The sequence below is a fragment of the Typopeltis vanoorti genome, chromosome 2, assembly GCF_054136105.1.
Source record: "Typopeltis vanoorti isolate ZY-2024b chromosome 2, IOZ_Tvanoo_1.0, whole genome shotgun sequence".
Classification (NCBI taxonomy): domain Eukaryota; kingdom Metazoa; phylum Arthropoda; class Arachnida; order Uropygi; family Thelyphonidae; genus Typopeltis; species Typopeltis vanoorti.
In genome coordinates, this window is record NC_143550.1 from 27,749,744 (window position 1) to 27,768,245 (window position 18,502).

At 37.5% G+C, this 18,502-nt stretch overlaps 1 protein-coding gene across 1 annotated transcript in view; it reads left to right on the plus strand.

Annotated features, from left to right (window-relative positions):
- Positions 1-18,502, plus strand: part of LOC150108895 (uncharacterized) — a 115,107-nt gene that overhangs the window by 72,520 nt on the left and 24,085 nt on the right. Inside the window, exon 6 of the mRNA XM_090404156.1 lies at positions 12,459-12,573. Coding sequence (XP_090260282.1) covers positions 12,459-12,573 — 115 coding nt within the window. The remainder of the gene's footprint in view (positions 1-12,458; positions 12,574-18,502) is intronic.

Consider the following 18,502-nt stretch of genomic DNA (forward strand, 5'->3'; position numbering starts at 1 on the left):
TTATCCAAGTGTGAGCAAACAAAGTTTGCACCTGAAGTATCTTCAGGACTAGGGTAAGGTGATACACACCAGGGCAACTCGTTGTAAAGGTGGAGAAAGCTACCAACACTCCTATCTCAGTATCTCCTATAATGCAAAACACATCTCCTTGCGGATATGTCTAATGTTATGTCTAATGTTATGCATTAAAGGAAGGGCCACTACCCAGACTAGTTTCGACCTTTATTGAGGTCTCTTCAGTGGGAGCCAGGCCCTAGTGGAAATACCAGGCAGAAGCATTAGCAGGTCATCTCTACCTATAGGAGTTGCCAAATGGTGTGCCACCCTTTTTTAATAAATTACTCTGGATTTAGAGAAAGATGTTGAAAGTTTATTTTTTCACTTGGTTAGAGTATAATAAAATTAGTTTAATCCTTTATCCAAGTGTGAGCAAACAAAGTTTGCGCCTGAAGTATCTTCAGGACTAGGGTAAGGTGATACACACCAGGGCAACTCGTTGTAAAGGTGGAGAAAGCTACCAACACTCCTATCTCAGTATCTCCAATAATGCAAAACACATCTCCTTGCGGATATGTCTAATGTTATGCATTAAAGGAATTAGACATATCCGCAAGGAGATGTGTTTTGCATTATAGGAGATACTGAGATAGGAGTGTTGGTAGCTTTCTCCACCTTTACAATGAGTTGCCCTGGTGTGTATCACCTTACCCTAGTCCTGAAGATACTTCAGGCGCAAACTTTGTTTGCTCACACTTGGATAAAGGATTAAACTAATTTTATTATACTCTAACCAAGTGAAAAAATAAACTTTCAACATCTTTCTCTAAATCCAGAATAATTTATTAAAAAAGGGTGGCACACCATTTGGCAACTCCTATAGGTAGAGATGACCTGCTAATGCTTCTGCCTGGTACCTGGTATTTCCACTAGGGCCTGGCTCCCACTGAAGAGACTTCAATAAAGGTTGAATGTTATGCATTAAAGGAATTAGACATATCCGCAAGGAGATGTGTTTTGCATTATAGGAGATACTGAGATAGGAGTGTTGGTAGCTTTCTCCACCTTTACAACGAGTTGCCCTGGTGTGTATCACCTTACCCTAGTCCTGAAGATACTTCAGGCGCAAACTTTGTTTGCTCACACTTGGATAAAGGATTAAACTAATTTTATTATACTCTAACCAAGTGAAAAAATAAACTTTCAACATCTTTCTCTAAATCCAGAGTAATTTATTAAAAAAGGGTGGCACACCATTTGGCAACTCCTATAGGTAGAGATGACCTGCTAATGCTTCTGCCTGGTATTTCCACTAGGGCCTGGCTCCCACTGAAGAGACCTCAATAAAGGTCAAAACTAGTCTGGGTAGTGGCCCTTCCTTTAATGCATAACATTAGACATATCTGCAAGGAGATGTGTTTTGCATTATAGGAGATACTGAGATAGGAGTGTTGGTAGCTTTCTCCACCTTTACAACGAGTTGCCCTGGTGTGTATCACCTTACCCTAGTCCTGAAGATACTTCAGGCGCAAACTTTGTTTGCTCACACTTGGATAAAGGATTAAACTAATTTTATTATACTCTAAGCAAGTGAAAAAATAAACTTTCAACACTATGGATGAGGAAGTTCATCAGGCAGTGCTATGTTGTTCCTGGGTGTAGGCACAGACTTCTTCAGTACTGGTATTGATAAACTGATATGTCATTGGGATAAGTGCATGTTCACTTACACTTATTTCTTGGTGTATAATTTCAACTTCCTATTATTAAACATTCTAGAGGGGGAAAAAAAGTGTTACTTTATTTTTTGGAAACTCCTAGTGTGTGTGTGTGTGTGTGTGTGGAGGGGTTAATCCTGTCTGCTATGACTGTGAATTGTGTGTGTGTTCTGGTTAGTTTGCTTGTTTTGCTGAATTAAAACTCAGAGTTTCTAGGAGGGGGAAAACCTGTCATCTCTGTATGTATCTCATCTTCAGTTGAAAAGTCCTGATAAAGGTTCTTCATGTTCTAGATGAGATTTGAACATAGGTCTTTCCAACCAAATGACAGAGCTCATTCCTTTTCTTCATTTGACAAACCTTGTAGTACCTCAGACTTTCCAAGCTTCAAGATCTTTCATAACCAATGCTTTAAATAATGATCATGTTGAGAGCAAACACATTAGACAGTAAGTAACTTAATGAAAATGCAAATTGGGTGCTGTTGATTATTCATATTAGTGTTACATGACAGAAACAACAGCAAGAAGAAAAAATAATTTATTATCATTATGTGACATTTCCAAGAATTCCTTGGACTCATCGTGGGTGGGAACACCACTCCATTCACTCCTCCCACTACTGCTATGATATGACTACCATCTACTGCCCACCTTTGCCACCAATAGTATTTTATATTTATAAATTAGGTGTAACTATTGGCCAATTTTGCCTGTATGCAAGATGAAAAACCTGAGTTTCCAGGTGAAAAACCACACTACCTCTGTATGAGATCTGCTAACTCACCTTCAATTGAAAAACCCCCATATAACGATTCCTCTCATCATGACAAGAATTCAATCCAGGTCTTTTCTAATGGATGGATGCAATGTGTTATTGTTCTTCCAATTATGCTACAGAGACATTTATTGAAATTGCTAATATTTTGCTGGTTTTCTAATCGGAATCATCAGAGCATGAACTGTGATAAGCACACAGGTAGTACACTAAAACATTAGAAACAATTTGTAACTGACAAAGAACTAATGTCCTAACAAGGGGACCCCTCTATGAGTCAGTTAAATGTATTGTTAATTTGGAGAAGTCAGGCTATTTTCCTGATCTCCATGATCTCCCAGATCTTTGGCAAATTAATGCAATGATACTTATTAAAGTTGGGGAAGTGCTTCATAGCGGATGCTGATTCTAAAAATAGGTCTTTTGAACCTATATAGCAACTTCCATGTAAAACCGATGTCGTCGTCTTCTATTTAATCTTATCTGAAGGAGTATCCAGAGCATGGTCTACTAGTCCCAACTTGCCATAAAGATGATCACAGATCTACCAGTTGGTCCAAAGTAAGCACAAGGAACATTATACACTCTGGGATCAGCAAAAGGATGAGGTTTATCTTTGAACTGCTGTATGAATGGTTTAAAAGTAGCATAGAGATCATCTTTATAGAGAACTTTAGCTGTATTTTTTGATGTGTTCTAATTATATGGAATTTGAATAGTTTTGCTGTAATCCTGTGTGTTTGTTGTAAGAGGGATGGACAGTTTATTTTACATGGAGTGTAGCCATAGCTAAAAAGGTGTTAAAAACATCCCTCAGCTCAGTTTTAAGAGCTATGTCACTTGAATAAATAACTCTGATACAGTGAGTAAGTATTCTGAAGATGTTATACTGTTTGGATGAAGGGTTTTGTGATTGCTTATGTAAGTACCTTCCTGCATGTGTGGGTTTTCTGTAAATGAAAAGTATAATGAGCCATTACAAAGTCTTGTCACTAGAATATCTAGAAATTTGAAATGACTGTTACTTTATTTTCCATGGAAAAGTTCATTTTTGTATGCTGGCTGTTGAGATGTGCTAAAAATGTGTTCAATGTGAATACATTAAATTACATGTTCTGTGTCAGTCACAAATTGAATTATTTCTAATGTTTTAGTGTTGCCCTCTTCAGTTTTGCATCATCAGCAAAAACATGCTCAAATAATTTCCTGTATCATTAATACACAAAATAAACAGTACTGGCCTTAGTACAGAGCCTCAGGCACTTCAGTTGTAATCCCTCATTTCTCACATTCTACTCAACCATATCTAACTCTGTCTGTTGGTAAGTTACCTCTCCCACCCCTATTTATATCACCAGCTTCGTATCCATTCCCATTTGCTGAAACTTATGTAATAGTTTTCTGCCAAATGCCTTTGTAAAGTCCAGAACTATCTGATGTAGCCATTTCTCTTATCCAATTCAGCTGTCATTATTATAAAATGCGAGTAAATTACTATGGTAGGATCAACCTTTTACAAATCCATGCTGCTCACCATAGGGTACCATATTCCTATCCAGCCATTGCTGAATTCTGCCTTCAACTAACTTTTCAAATACTTAACTACTACTCCTCAGATACAAAATATATGTAATTTGCTACTTCTGTCTTGGAGTCTCCTTTATGCAGCAGAATTAACTTGTCTCTTTCTGCTCCCTTGGACCTTGCTAGAGCCGACATTTATTATTATTATTACCACCCCAAGACCTCATTGAGTTAAAGACTCATCTGGGAGGTCCTTTTATCACACACACAGCTCACCATACCGTGTTTTAAACACATTCAAACTCTTTTTGCAGACACCACATTCTCAGGCAAGGTATTCCAATCATTCACAACTCTGCACGAAAAAAAACCTGCCTCTCACTCCCCTACTCACACCCTCTTTATACAGTTTCCAGGGATGACCTCTGGTTCTCCCCTGATCTCCCACTATTCTCTGTAAAACTTCTCCAGCATTGATCCCATAACAACCCCTTACCTATTGATACCTATCAGATAGCCAATGCACCAATCTAATATCCAACCCCATCTGCTCTAGTTTGACTGTCAACCTATCATGAGGTACTCTATCAAAAGCCTTTGCGAAATCCAAGTATATTACTGTGTATCCTTTTCCTCTGTCCAAGGAAGCAGTCACTTGATTGTAATAAGTAAGTAGATTACTAAAACATGACCTCCCTTTAGCAAATCCATGCTGTCCATCAAAGATAATACCATTGTTATCAACCCAACTCTGGATCCTAGTTCTCACAAGCTTCTCCAACAACTTAACCACAACACCTGACACACAGATAGGCCTGTAGGTTGATGTTTGAGTTCGATCACCTCCTTTATGAAGTGGCACAATCTTGCCCTCATTAGGAACTTGGCTGAGTGCAAGACTCATATTAAAAAAATATGTCAAGGCAGAAGTATAAGAAACAAGGCAGATGAAATGGTTGCACTAATTGCATCTGTTCACCCAAAGATTGTAGGAATAGAGATGGAAGGGTATGATGTGTTTTGTGAGGACAGAGGGGGTAAAAAGGGAGGGGGAGTGCTATTGATGATAGAGAAAGCGTTATGTCCATATAAAGTGGAAATGCAAGAGGGAAATAGTGCCAGTGGTTTTGAGGCAGTATGGTGTGAGATAGAAGTGAATGGAATCAAATACTGGGTTGGATGTTGTTATAGACCAGGTAATGTGGATGGTAGTGATAATGAAATGTATAATCAAATTAGCCAAGCAAATAAGAAAAGGGTGATCATAATGGGCGATTTTAATTATGGCAATATAGACTAGAATAATGAGATAGTAACTGGAAATAAAGAAAATGAGTTTCTTGAGGGATAACTACCTCAGACAGTATGTAACAGAGGGCAAACGACGATTGAGGGTCTTGGATTTGGTCATCTCATCAGCGGATGTAATTGTAAATGAGGTGTCAAATCATCCACCAATTAATGAGAGTGACCATGAGGTGATTACCTGGGTGGTTGCCAGCAGTGCGAGGACTTCTGTGAGAAAAGAGTATACGTGGAACTACAAGGGGGGGGGTATTATGAAGAGCTCAAGAGACAGCTTGCGGGTGTAGCGTGGAATGAGGAGTTAGCTGGAAAAGAGATCAATGCAGCTTGCTTGGGGATTTTCAAAAACCGTTTAGTAGATGCAATGTCTAAATGTATTCCAAGGGTGAGAAGGTTAAATAAGGTGGGTGTGAGATGGATGAATAAAGAGATTAAGCATGTGATACAGAGAAAAAGGGCATTGTGGAGGCAGCATAAGAGAAGTGGAAATAACCAATTCCATGAGGTCTACAAAGACCAAACAAGGAGGGTGACTTTGTTGGTGAGGGTAGCTAAAGAGAGGTAGGAACAGCAGTTGGCTAATGAAGCCAAAAAGAATCCTAAAGAGGTCTTTCGATATGTAGCCGGCAAAAGAAAGTGTAATTATGGAAGGATGACATTGATTGGAGAAAATGGTATAAAAGACAGCTGATGCAGAATGTGTGGTGGAGATACTTAATAAGCAGTTCATAAAGATCTTTCAATCTTGTGAATGTGACTTCATGGAGGGATTGAGAGCAGTTGATGATGAGGAGGAGAGACTGACTGTAGGTGAGCAAGAGGTGTATGGGGAGTTGAGTAAACTAGATGTTAATAAGGCTGTGGGACTTGATAATATATCACCACATATTCTGAAAGAATTTCTATTTAAACAAGTTGGTCATTTCAGCACTGTCAGTTCTCTTATACATCTCATATCACATAGGCAGACAAGGCATCCCATGTCACTGCTATAAGATATTTCTCTATGCTGAGCACTTCTGGTTTGTTTAACAACTGTTGAAATATTTCCACTTGGTAATCAAGTGAATTTTAATAGACAAGAAATTATACTCTTGCTTTAATCCTCCACCTAAGCATATGTAAATAAAGTTAGCATGTGAAGGATTTTCATGACTAGGTTACTTGTATATGGAGGTTGTTGACTCTATATGAGTTCCCCCAACAAAATTAGTTAGTGGGAATAAGAAAAATGAATGACCTGTTATAGTAGTACAGGAAGTTTTCAAATGTTTCAAAATATAAGTAGTAGATTTATAAATCTAATGAAAAATTAAGCTGGTGGTTGTTGAAGCTTAGAAGTATCTTTTTTTAAGAAATTTTATTTATTAGATTTGCAAATTTAACAATATGCTGACTTTATACTTTTTTAAATTCTTCATCTGCTTGGTTACAACCACAACTATGATTTCACACCTAAAGAAATACTTACTGAGGCAATCATGAAACAGGAATTTACAGCCTGTCTTACCCACATGGTAAACATCAGACTAGATGTAGTTAGAATGTCCTTACAAAAGCAAAACTACCAAAAAATTATAATTACAAAAGCAGATAAAGGAAATGCAACAATAATTCTTAACCAACAAACTTACCTCTCTACTTAAGGATCTTATGACCCTTTGGACTATGATCCTACCAATACAGATCAGAACCTTCTACAGCCCTCTTAAGGTCACATCTTGGCCTGTGGAAATCACAAAGGTTATATGCTGAACTACAAATTTGGAAATTATGACAAACAGAGGAGAATATTATCTTTGCTTCCATGCTATCATTTGTTGAATGGGAAGGATATCAACAGTGCACAGGAAACTTTGAAAAGATGTTTAGATGATGTGTAGGCTCATTAAACAAGATCCATAAGATTATTATGTGGAAGGAATATTGTGAGAATAAGAGTGAGTACTAAGGCCATATAAGTTACAAGTATTGTACAGAAGCTAAGTTGGAGTGTGAAAAGAAATTGGCTGCATGGGCCAAAAAGTGCTACAAAGCCAATCCTTTCTCTTAGTGTTGCATGGTGATCAGCATTCATTTTAGAAATTATGGACTTTACAACTGTGTTATAAAGAAACTCTTTTAACACTTTCATTGCCAAGCTGAAAATTGGAATTTCGTGTGGTGGCCAAATTTTTTTTATTTAGCTAGCGGAGTCCACGCGATAACGCGTGATTGGCTGTTTGGTGAGAACTCGCATCACGCGATATCGCATGATTGGCAATGAACGTGTTAATTTCCCGATGTTTTGATCTTCATATTAAGATTGACTGGAGCATATACAAATATACGGGACAACTGGAGTATTTCATCCTGGAGGAGTCGGTTTTAATGCTAGAGGGATTAGGCAGGTTCGAGGTTTAGAAGTACAGGAGGAGAGTGTGTTTCAAATACTGAATACTCTGGATGTCAGTAAAGCTGTGGGACTGGATGGTATTCCACCACGAGTTTTGAGAGAATGTGCTAGGGAACTGACAGTGCCTTTGGCCTGGCTTTTCAATGAAAGTCTGGCTGTAGGAAAGGTGCCCATGGAATGGAAGGAAGGTAAGATAGTGCCATATGCCAGATATGATAGCAGACTGGAAGTGTCTAATTATAGGCCAGTTTGTGTGTCATCAGTAGTTAGTAAGATCTTGGAGAAAGTAGTGAACAGCATTGGGCAGATGAGGGTAATGTTATCTGTGAGAGTCAACATGGATTTGTGAAGGGGTGCTCTTGTTTTAGCAATATGCTAGCCTTTTATGATAAAGTTACAAGAGCATTAGATGAGGGAAAGGCATATACTGCCATTTTCTTAGACTTAGTGAAGGCATTTGACAGGGTGCCACATGATAAGCTGATATTTAAGTTGCAGCACATGGGTCTGGATGTCAGATTGGTCAATTGGATTCAGGATTGGCTGTCTGATAGGTCTCAGAGAGTTGTGTATGGTGGGGCAGTTTCAAGGAAGCAGAGGGTTACAAGTGGGGTCCCACAGGGCTCAGTACTGGGACCTATATTGTTTAACCTTTATATCAATGACATTGTCAGGGGGATATTCAGTTGTTTGCAGATGATGCGAATCTGGGAAGGATTATTAGTAATAGTGCAGATACAGCAGTCCTACAAGAAGATTTGAATAAGCTAGATAGATGGGCAAATGAATGGATGTCAGTTTAATGCAGTAAAATGTAAGGTCTTGAGGTTTGGGAAACATCGATGGGATACTGCATACTCTATGGAGGAGTTATACTGGAGGAAGTAGGGGAGACAAGAGAGATCTGGGGTTGATGATTGATAGAAACCTGAAATTTAGGGGACATATTGCAAAGGTGGTGAAGGTAACACAGAGGAGTGCTGCAATAATGAGAAGGATGCTGACCTGCAGAAATAAAACAGTTATCATTCCATTGTATAAGACCCTGATCAGACCACACTTGGACTATTGTTCTCAGATTTGGTCTCCAGGATTTGAAGGGGATAAATTAACTGTGGAAAGGGAACAAAGGCAGATAATAAAGATGGTTTCAGGACTGTACAATGATAGTTATGAGGATCGGCTGAGGGAATGTGGACTGCGGAGTTTGGTGGATAGAAGGAGAGGTGATGTGATTGAAACTTTTAAACTGTTGAGAGGTGGTTACAGGATTGACACTGGGGAGTTGTTTCGCTTGGTTAAACAGCGGGAAGGAGTGATGACAAGAGGCCATCCCTGCAAGTTACGAAAGGAAACCGTAAGCAAGAGGGTGAGGAGTGGTTTCTTTTCATGGAGGGTGGTTGAACCATGGAATGCATTGCCTGATGGAGTGGTGAGAGTGAGAACAGTCAATGAGGGATAAGAGCTAGAATTTTCTCCAGAGAAAATTCTAGCTCTTATCCCTTTCTAAACTACCATGGATGCTCCTTGCACCTTCCATATAATGAAAAAAAAAGGATGATTATAGGGTGTTATAGGATATCTATTCATAAAATTTTTCATTATATGGAAGGTGCAAGGAGCATCCATGGTAGTTTAGAAAGGGATAAGAGCTAGAATTTTCTCTGGAGCCATGAATGAATGGAATAATTTGACTGTTGAAGTAGTGAGTGCATCTAGTGTGAATGAGTTTAAGAAAAGGTATGACAACTGATATGGCTGATGTCTGCAGTCTACCTTAATGAATCCTTGAGTCCCTGGAGGTTTAATAATAATAAATCAATCAGGTACCCCCTAAGCACATAGTTGTGATCTCTTCTTTGAAGATCCTGGTGAGAAATCCAGTGAAATATTAAGTTCAATAAATTATTTATTTTTCTCTAGTGTTGTGTATATTGAAGTTAAAATTGCAATGTTAAAACAAACATTGATATGTAAGGATATGGAAGTTTTACCTGAAGAACTGTATTAGATTCTGGGTATTTGAAGTAATCTTTGTGTTATGTAATTCTGACTTCAGATGATTGGCCAGTTTGATCAAAACAGGCCAGATAACAGGAGCAAGGCATCTAGTAAACACTAGATAAGGATAAGAAAGATAATTTGTTCTTTTTGGTAGGTAAAAGAATGGCTGTGTTGTAAATTTGAAGGTAGTATTACAAACAACTTATATGAACTATCCATTCTGATGTCTCCTTTATGGCAGGATATGGTAATACTTCTTTTAATATCTGAATGACTAAGTTGAGAGTTGATATTTACCATAAATTTGCAAAATGTTAGGCTCCTCCCCCTCCGGTTAGTCATTAGTCTCTATATCCAACGATCCTAGTTGTGAAAACTTCATGCACAAACTTTGGATAAAGGATTAAACAAGAAGTTTAATTTAATTTGATATAGATAATAATAACATATTAGAACATGTAAATGCTTTCAGACACTTTGGATATGATTTATTATATTAAGATATAGACATAAAAATATCAACTGTTAAAGTAAATGGCATATATTTAAGCCATCCCTAGTACAAAAAATACTAGAATCAGTCTATATAATGTCCTGTCTAAACCAACTTTATATGGAAACAAAAGCATAAAGAAGGATGAACAAGTTCAAACTGCAGATATAAAATATCTTAGAAAAACAGCTGAATATACCAGAGGGGACCATAAAACAAATGAAACTCTGAATATAAAAGGAATACATTATTACATAAATATAAAGATAAATGTTAGTATGTCTAACCAACGTATAAGTCTTACTACTAGAATAAAGATAAATGGATAGAACATCTACATTGAATGGACAATAATAAACTATCAAAATTATTGAACAGATATAAAAGAAATGGAAAAATAAGAATTGGAAGTGATGGCATAGTGAAACTAAGTCAACAGTATCTTCTGGGAAATCATCTCATAGAAAATGAAAAGTATCTTGGAGTGGCTACATCTTCAAAAATTATGGAAACAACTACTGTGCTAGAGTTAAACTTCAGTTTAATATAAACCAAAATATTAGAATGAAGTTTTACTCTAACACTGTAGTCATTTCCATAATTTTTGAAGATGTATTCTGATCACCGTGTAAGCATGGAGGAAAGGAATGTTGGGAATGGGATGTGTACAAATAATGACTGTGTCAAAGAAAATCATTTCATTATCAGAAAAACAAAGCGCTTTTATTATTATTACATGATGCCCCCAGAAGTCCAAAGACTCATCGAGAGAGAGGGCACCTACTCTACAACTCTCTGTCTCCACCACTTAATCCACCAAAAACAGCAAACTGCCACTACCATCATCTCCACCAATGCCATCTACTACCCACCACCACCACTAGTATTTTTTTGTCTGTAAATTGCATGTGTACTCAAGGCCAATTTGGCTGTATGCAGGATGAAAAACCCCTGCTACCTCCATATGAGATCAGCTAACTCACCTTCAGTTGAAAAACCCATATTTTCCTCTCGTCATGATGAGAATCAAACTTAGGACTTTTCCAATTGAAGAGTGCAACATATTGTGGTTTTTCCAGTTGTGCTACGGAGGCCATTATTTTTGCTTTAAATTCGCATATTAAAGTCAATGCAGTTAAATTCAAATGAAATTCTGAGAAATTAGTAGCAGCTTTCATGGATACTATTTATAATGTACATACTCCCAGCACTCTTTTTATAAAACAATAGGTGCCAGTACTCATTCTTTGCTAGCAGGAAAAATTGAAAATTAAAATGATATTTCATATTTTTATGAATAAATAATGTGTTCTGACTTGCACATTTCTTTAAGAAGTTCAGTTTCTGCTCTTAACATTACTTCTCTTCTGTATTGCTATTTATTTTATTCAAATTATAAACCTTCTCTGTCCTAGAATATTGCATTACCATTTGGGATAGTCATGTATTAAAAATTTTCAAGGCTACTGATGCTGTCCAGAAGGGACATTTGACTTATGGGCTGATCTCCTTTCTGTTACAAGTGTTGCATAGCATCCAGTTTGCCTGAATGCTATGCAAAGTACTAGACTCCATCATTTTTCTGCATGCTTTTAAACCTATAGACTCAAAATTCAGGAAATAATACAGGAATCAAAATGAGTCCTGCATTATTTCCTGTTTGTTCATTATCTTGACTGTAGCACCTGGATACTAGTTAACCTCTAGTCAAGATGCATACTCAACTTCTACCCTTGTACAATGGCCAAACTTTTCTTCCATTTAATTATCATCAGATATTCACAGAATCAGACTCATCATAATGTCTTTCACACAAAGCTCATCAAACCATACTCTAAATTCATTGTTTCTGCAACCCACTCTCCATAACTGTGATTTTTCTCAATCTTAAAAACTCTCCTTAAAACAGTCAGGTTAAGAATACTGTCACCTCTTAATTAGATTTTGAGTATCCTTATTAGGATATCTTAATTTATAACCTGTTTCCTTTATATATAGCTTCACTTAGCTGAAAGATTCCAATAAAACATTCTATTGATTTGTTGGCATAATACACTAGTGCTATGCCAGCAAATCAGTAAATTCCAACCAACTTAACCAATCAATTCTAACATTCTAGCTTTCTTCTTTTTCTGGATAACGTATCATCAGTCATTTTGATCATAAATTCAAACAACATTTCAACTTTTCATATATTTAACACATTAAGTGTGCTACATTATGGTCTCCCATTTTTTTTAAATAGTTCCCAACATATGTGATATAGGAAAAGACAAAACAGTTTGTTTTGAAAAGATGCAGCGCAAGCAACATGAGGCTTTACAACAGAGTGAAGATATAAGTAAACAAGGGATCTGTTGGTAAGTGACATATTCTTGGTAATAAAACTTAACTTGTACAAGCCACTGGCTTCAAAAGGAATATTTCATTATATGGAAAAGCTAAAATATGTGTAACTTTTTTAAATTAATGAAACTCTGGTTATATTGGATCACTAGGTCATCATCAATTTCCTGATATGTATCCTCAAGGGGTATCTATCCAGCCGAGTCTACTGTAACAGCACTACATGATTAAGTTACATTCTCCTATCAATAGCTTTCCTCTTGATTGGTCTATTACTTTTCATTAGTCTGATATTGTCATTTCCACCATTACAGTCCTCTAAGGCAATGCTTCTCAAACTTATGGATATCTGGGCTCCCTTTGGAAAAATTAAAATATTTCATGGCCCCTCCTCAAAAAAAAATCGTAACAGACCAGGCGACGGGTCGGTTGGGAGTAGTACTAACAAGAAGTCGCATCTAAAGTAACATGCGGACCCTGCATAGGAAGCGGGAATAACGCGAAGAAGAAGAAGAAGACTATAATATTTATTGTATTTATATTCAATACAAAACATACACAGCAAAAATCAAATGCAAATATTACATTTTTAGCATCTTACATACACATTTGACATGGCACATTTTCTCATATTTTTATATAGATAGAATGGGGGGGGGGAATAGCCCCCCCCCTCCCGATTTCCGGGCTGGTAGGTCATGACTGATTATATGTGCTCCGTTGTGTTGCACTACCTTTAGGAGAGAGCTACTTACCATAATGGTAATGCAACACAAGAGCAACTCGCAGCAGAGGTGGAGTAAGCATCACACATTTTGTCGCCTTCCAAAAGTCATGACCTACCAAGCTGACGTCACATCCGTGACATAAAAACATTTCAAATTTCGGCTTATCTTAAATTCCTGGACACCTCTAATTAAAGGAACTTTAATGGAAGAAAGATAAATAAAGTAAGAAAAAATAAAGAAAGAAAAAATAATTTCGTGAATATGTAGAATAAATATTTATAATCATGCATAATCATAAATAAACTAAATAAATCTTCTAACACCTTTTTATTTTATATATAGAGCAGATATCAAATAACTTGACATGTAAAAATGTTTCAAATACGATGAGGAGAAGCTAATACCCTTGGAGGGTAATCGATTGCAATGCTGTAGCCAATGAAGTTCTAACTGAAGCTCGGCTGTTGCTGTTACCCTCCTGCCATGATCAGAGCGTTAATAGCTCAATAACACCTTATCCCTACACTGTCCTCTACAGATAACGGGGAAGATGAAAAGCATTCTTGCTTCGCCCCTTTAAGCCAGTCCTTATAAGGACATTTCAAATTTCATCTTATCTTTTTATAGATATGGAGTAGCTATATTGTTATTGTACATTTGCACTACAAGCACATGAAACGTAAAATGATTAGTAATAAACAAAGTAAGAATTAAAAACATAAAATAAGCTTAATAACAATTTAATGTGATGATGTGTTTCAATACTGCTACACCAATATCAGGTGAAATATTTGAAACTACAATTCTTAGATTTCTGCTTTGAAATGAAACTTATATGAATAAGCATATATTTACTCATATTCATTGAGCACCGAAATACACAGGAAGCAAAATTTGTGAACCTGGACCAATGTGATTTTTTTTCATTAAAAAAAAAAAAAAAAAAAAAAAAAGATAAAAATTAAATACATTTCTTTTAAGATAAAAAAAATCTACTTAGTCTTAAAACATTTTCAATTTGTTTTCATTATTTCATGGCCCCCAGTTTGGGAAGCACTGCTCTAAGGCACTTCTGCCTGAATCAATAGATTTAGATTTTAGTCTTCTTTGGAGACTGTACCATTTGTGAAATGTATGCTTTGAGGATACGGGTTGGAGTCTGGTTAGACAGTGTGTGCAGAAAGTGAAGGAATGTGAGGATTTAAAGAGTGCTTCAGGTCGTGAGAGTGATATCATTGTTGAAAGTGAGAATGTAGAAAATAGTGATATGCGAGGTATGAATAATGATATTTGCGAGGTAGCATCAGATAGCTGTGAGAATGAGGGTAAACATACAGAACAAATAAATGATTACTGCATAATAAAAATGATGAGACAGATGCAATGAGTGAGATTGCATGGTTATGCGGAGTGATACACAGGACAAATCGGCAGCTGGAGCATTGGCAAAAATGTTTACCGAGCATACCAAATAATAAATGGCAAAAGTATGATAAGAAAAATAAGAGTGAGTGTAAACAAAATGAAAGAGCTAGTGTTGTATGGAGATTTGTTAGTAAGAGGTGTGATAGATCAGAGTTTAACAAAATCGTACCCACCTGGTGCGAATTAAGGATGTAAGCGAGTCAATTAGAATGCAAAAGCAGAGGGTGAAAGAATTGATAGTGGTAGCAGGAACAAATGATTTGAAAGGAGACAAAATAGCTATGAGAGAGGATTTAAAGGAATTGCTTTAGGTAGCAAAAGAGAAGAGTGAGAGAGTTAGGATGGTCAGTCTGTTGCAGCGGTAGGACAGTGAAGAGTATAGCAGGAGGGCCAAAATTGCTAATGACTTTGTGTGGATTATGCAGGAGGAGTGGTGTGGAATTTGTGGAGTGAGTTCGATGGGTGAAAGGATTTATATAAGATGGATGGTTTACATTTGAATGGATTTGGTGTACGGAGACTTGAAAAGGTGTTGTTGAATGAAGTGGAAGTAGATGTGCAGAATCAGGGAAACTAGAGTTATTGAGGGGGGGTAGAGTAGATATGCAGACTTTAGGGAGACAGTTGAGCGTACGAATATGTGTAATATGCCCAAGAGAGTACGAAGGACAACAAATCAGAATGGGATAGTTAGTATAAGGCATCAAAATAGGGATGGGACAAATGGGCTTCTGAAATTCATGTATACTAATGCCAGAAGTATTAGAAACAAGAAGGAAGAATTTTTGGCCTTGGTTGGCACTTCCAGGCCAAAGGTTATTGGCATTAGTGAAACATGGCTGACAGAAGATGGTATAGCTAGTGGGATAGAATGTGAGGGGTATAGCATGTTCAGGAGTGACAGGGAGAATAAAATGGGGGGTTGAGTGTTATTGATGATAGCTGATGAGCTGCAGCCAAGGAGAATAGAAGTGGAACTGCAGGATAGAGAAAAGAGCACGTTTGAGGCTATTTGGTGTGAGATTAAGACTAGCAGAACAAAATAAAGAGTTGGGTGCTGCTATAGACCAGGTGATGGAATTGATGGTGGAGATAGTATGCATAAGCAAATAGAAGAAATGAGTGGAAGGAGGGTAATTATTATGGGTGATTTCAAGTATGGTAACATTGACTGGAAGGAGTAGAGTACACATGGGAGGAAGGAATTGGATTTTATGCAAAGGGATAACTATCTGTGACAGCATGTAATGGAAAATACTAGGGGTCAGAAAGTGCTTGACCTTGTAATTGCATCTGAGAATTTGGCTGTACCGAATATGACCATGTTGCTATGAATTGGTGAGAATGATCATAGGTTCTTGACTTGGTAGGTGGCTAAAGGTGTGGAATTTACAATTAAGACAGGGTACATGTGGAATTATCGGACTGGTAAGCATGAGAAGCTTAGGAGTTTGATTGGTTCAGTGCCATGGCATGTAAAACTGCGACGGCTGAATGTTGATAGTGCATGGGAGGCAGTTAAGAAGTGTTTACATGACGCAATGGCTGACTGTATACCTAGAGTTCGAATAATAAATCAAGTAGGGGTTAAATGGATGAATAACACCATTAAGCTTGAGATGCAAAAGAAAAAACAATGGAGGGAATTTAAGGAGAAAGGTGACCTGCAGGCACATCAATGGTATAAAGCGCAGGCCAGAAGGGTAACGAGTGTGGTAAGAAAAGCAAAAGCTGATTATGAAAGAACATTAGCCATGCAGGCTAAAGAGAATCCCAAACAGTTTTTTCGATATGTGGCGAAAAGAAAAAATGTATATGGAGAATGATTTTAAAGAATGCCAATGGTAGGGAGGTAACGAGAATCAGTTGATATAGTTGAATTATTGAGCGAGCACTTTGCAAGAGTATATCATCCAGGTGGTGATATTGCAGGAATGAATGAACTAACAGCTGATATACGTGAATTGTGGTGAATGGTCTATTACAAAGCCTCAGTGTCAATACATCTGCAGGATTGGATGGTATACCAGCTCGTGTCCTATGTGAAGCGCCTAAAGAATTGTGAGTGCCCTTGACCATTTTGTTTAATTTGAGTCTCGGGTCTGGGTTAGTCCCGAGGGGGTGGAAAGAGGGGAAAATAGTTCCACTGCATAAAGGAGGTTCCAAGACTGCTGTTGTAGATTACCAACAGCATATCAGGAATCGTTGTCAAGGTCTTGGAGAAATTAGTCAAGATAAAAATACAGGATTTGATAGATGAAAATGGGATACTGTACGGGGGACAGCATGGCTTTGTTAAGGGTAGATCATGCCTCAGTAACTTGCTCACGTTTTATAACACAGTGACGCCTGAACTGGATAAGGGTAATGGGTTTACAGTGATTCTACTGGACCTTGCCAAGGCCTTTGACAGGATACCACATGGAATTCTAACCAGTCAACTGCAGCATATGGGGATGGATATAGGGTTGGTGAAATGGATAGGATGGTAGTTGATGGAGAGATATCAGAGAGTGGTTTATTCAGGAGTAGAGTCCAAAAGACAGCCTGTGACTAGTGGTGTGCCGCAGGGTTAATTTTTAATCTTTAATTTTTAATGATCTGAGAGGAAGTGTTCATTTGTTTGCTGATGATGCAAAGTTGGGTAGAGCAATAGTGAGTGCACAGGATGTCAAAATTTTGCAGTATGATTTGGATAGTTTAGAGGACTGGACTAAGGAGAATGGATGTCAATTTAATGTGGCAAAGTGTAAGGTTATGCATTTTGCGGTGAAGATTAGCAGCAGTATATCACATTGATGGAACCGTACTCCAGGAGATTGACGAGGCCAGGGATTTGGGAGTGTTGGTGGATAGGGAGTTGAAGTTTAGGGGGCACATCACAAAAGTGGCTAAATCAGCTCATCAAATCACTTGATTGCTGAAAAATACTTTAACAAGCAGAGACAAACAGGTTATTGTTCCTCTGTATCGAGTCTTGATAAGACCCCCCATCTAGACTACTGTGCCCAGATATGGGTGCCAGGGTTTCTTTTTGATGGGGAGGAAGTAGAGAGGATCCAGAGACGAGTGACCAAGATGATAGCAGGTCTATGGAATGAATCTTATGAGAACAGGTTGAAGATTTGTGGGTTGCAGAAATTGGTTGACAGGCAGAAAAGGGGTGATATGATTGAGACATTCAAATTATTGAAGGTTTTCTATAAGATTAATTCAAAAGATATTTTTGAGAATAGGATATAGTGGTGGGAGGACTAGGGGCCATACATGGAAGCTGGACAAGAGTGGTTAGCAAGGGTGTTAGAGCTAGGTTTTTTACTTGAAGAGTGGTGAATGAGTGGAATATGCTGCCAGATTCTGTTGTGGGTGCCATGGCTGTGAATGAGTTCAAGGCAAGGTATGATAGATACTGTGTGAATGTCAAATAGTTGTTCTTGACATGATGTTAGGGCCTCTGTCGACTCCTTGGAGTTGCCTGTAATAATAATAATCTTGGAATCAGAAACACCTGTTTTGTTAACCTCTCTTCTTCCATTCTGTTTAAGTAACCATACCACTTTAAATTAGCCTTGTTCACATATAACCCTGTTCCTTCCTAATCTTATAATTTTTAATGATTCTGCCATTGATGCCATCTGCTCACTTACTTAATTTTTTTGAAACTCTTATATCTGTGATCTCTGATTTTTGATCAGTGCTTCATTTCTAACCCAATTCACAGATTTATACTGAAAACTAGTTTTAACTCTGTCTTGTATGCTGATAGTTTAGTGTTTTGGATAATTTCTCT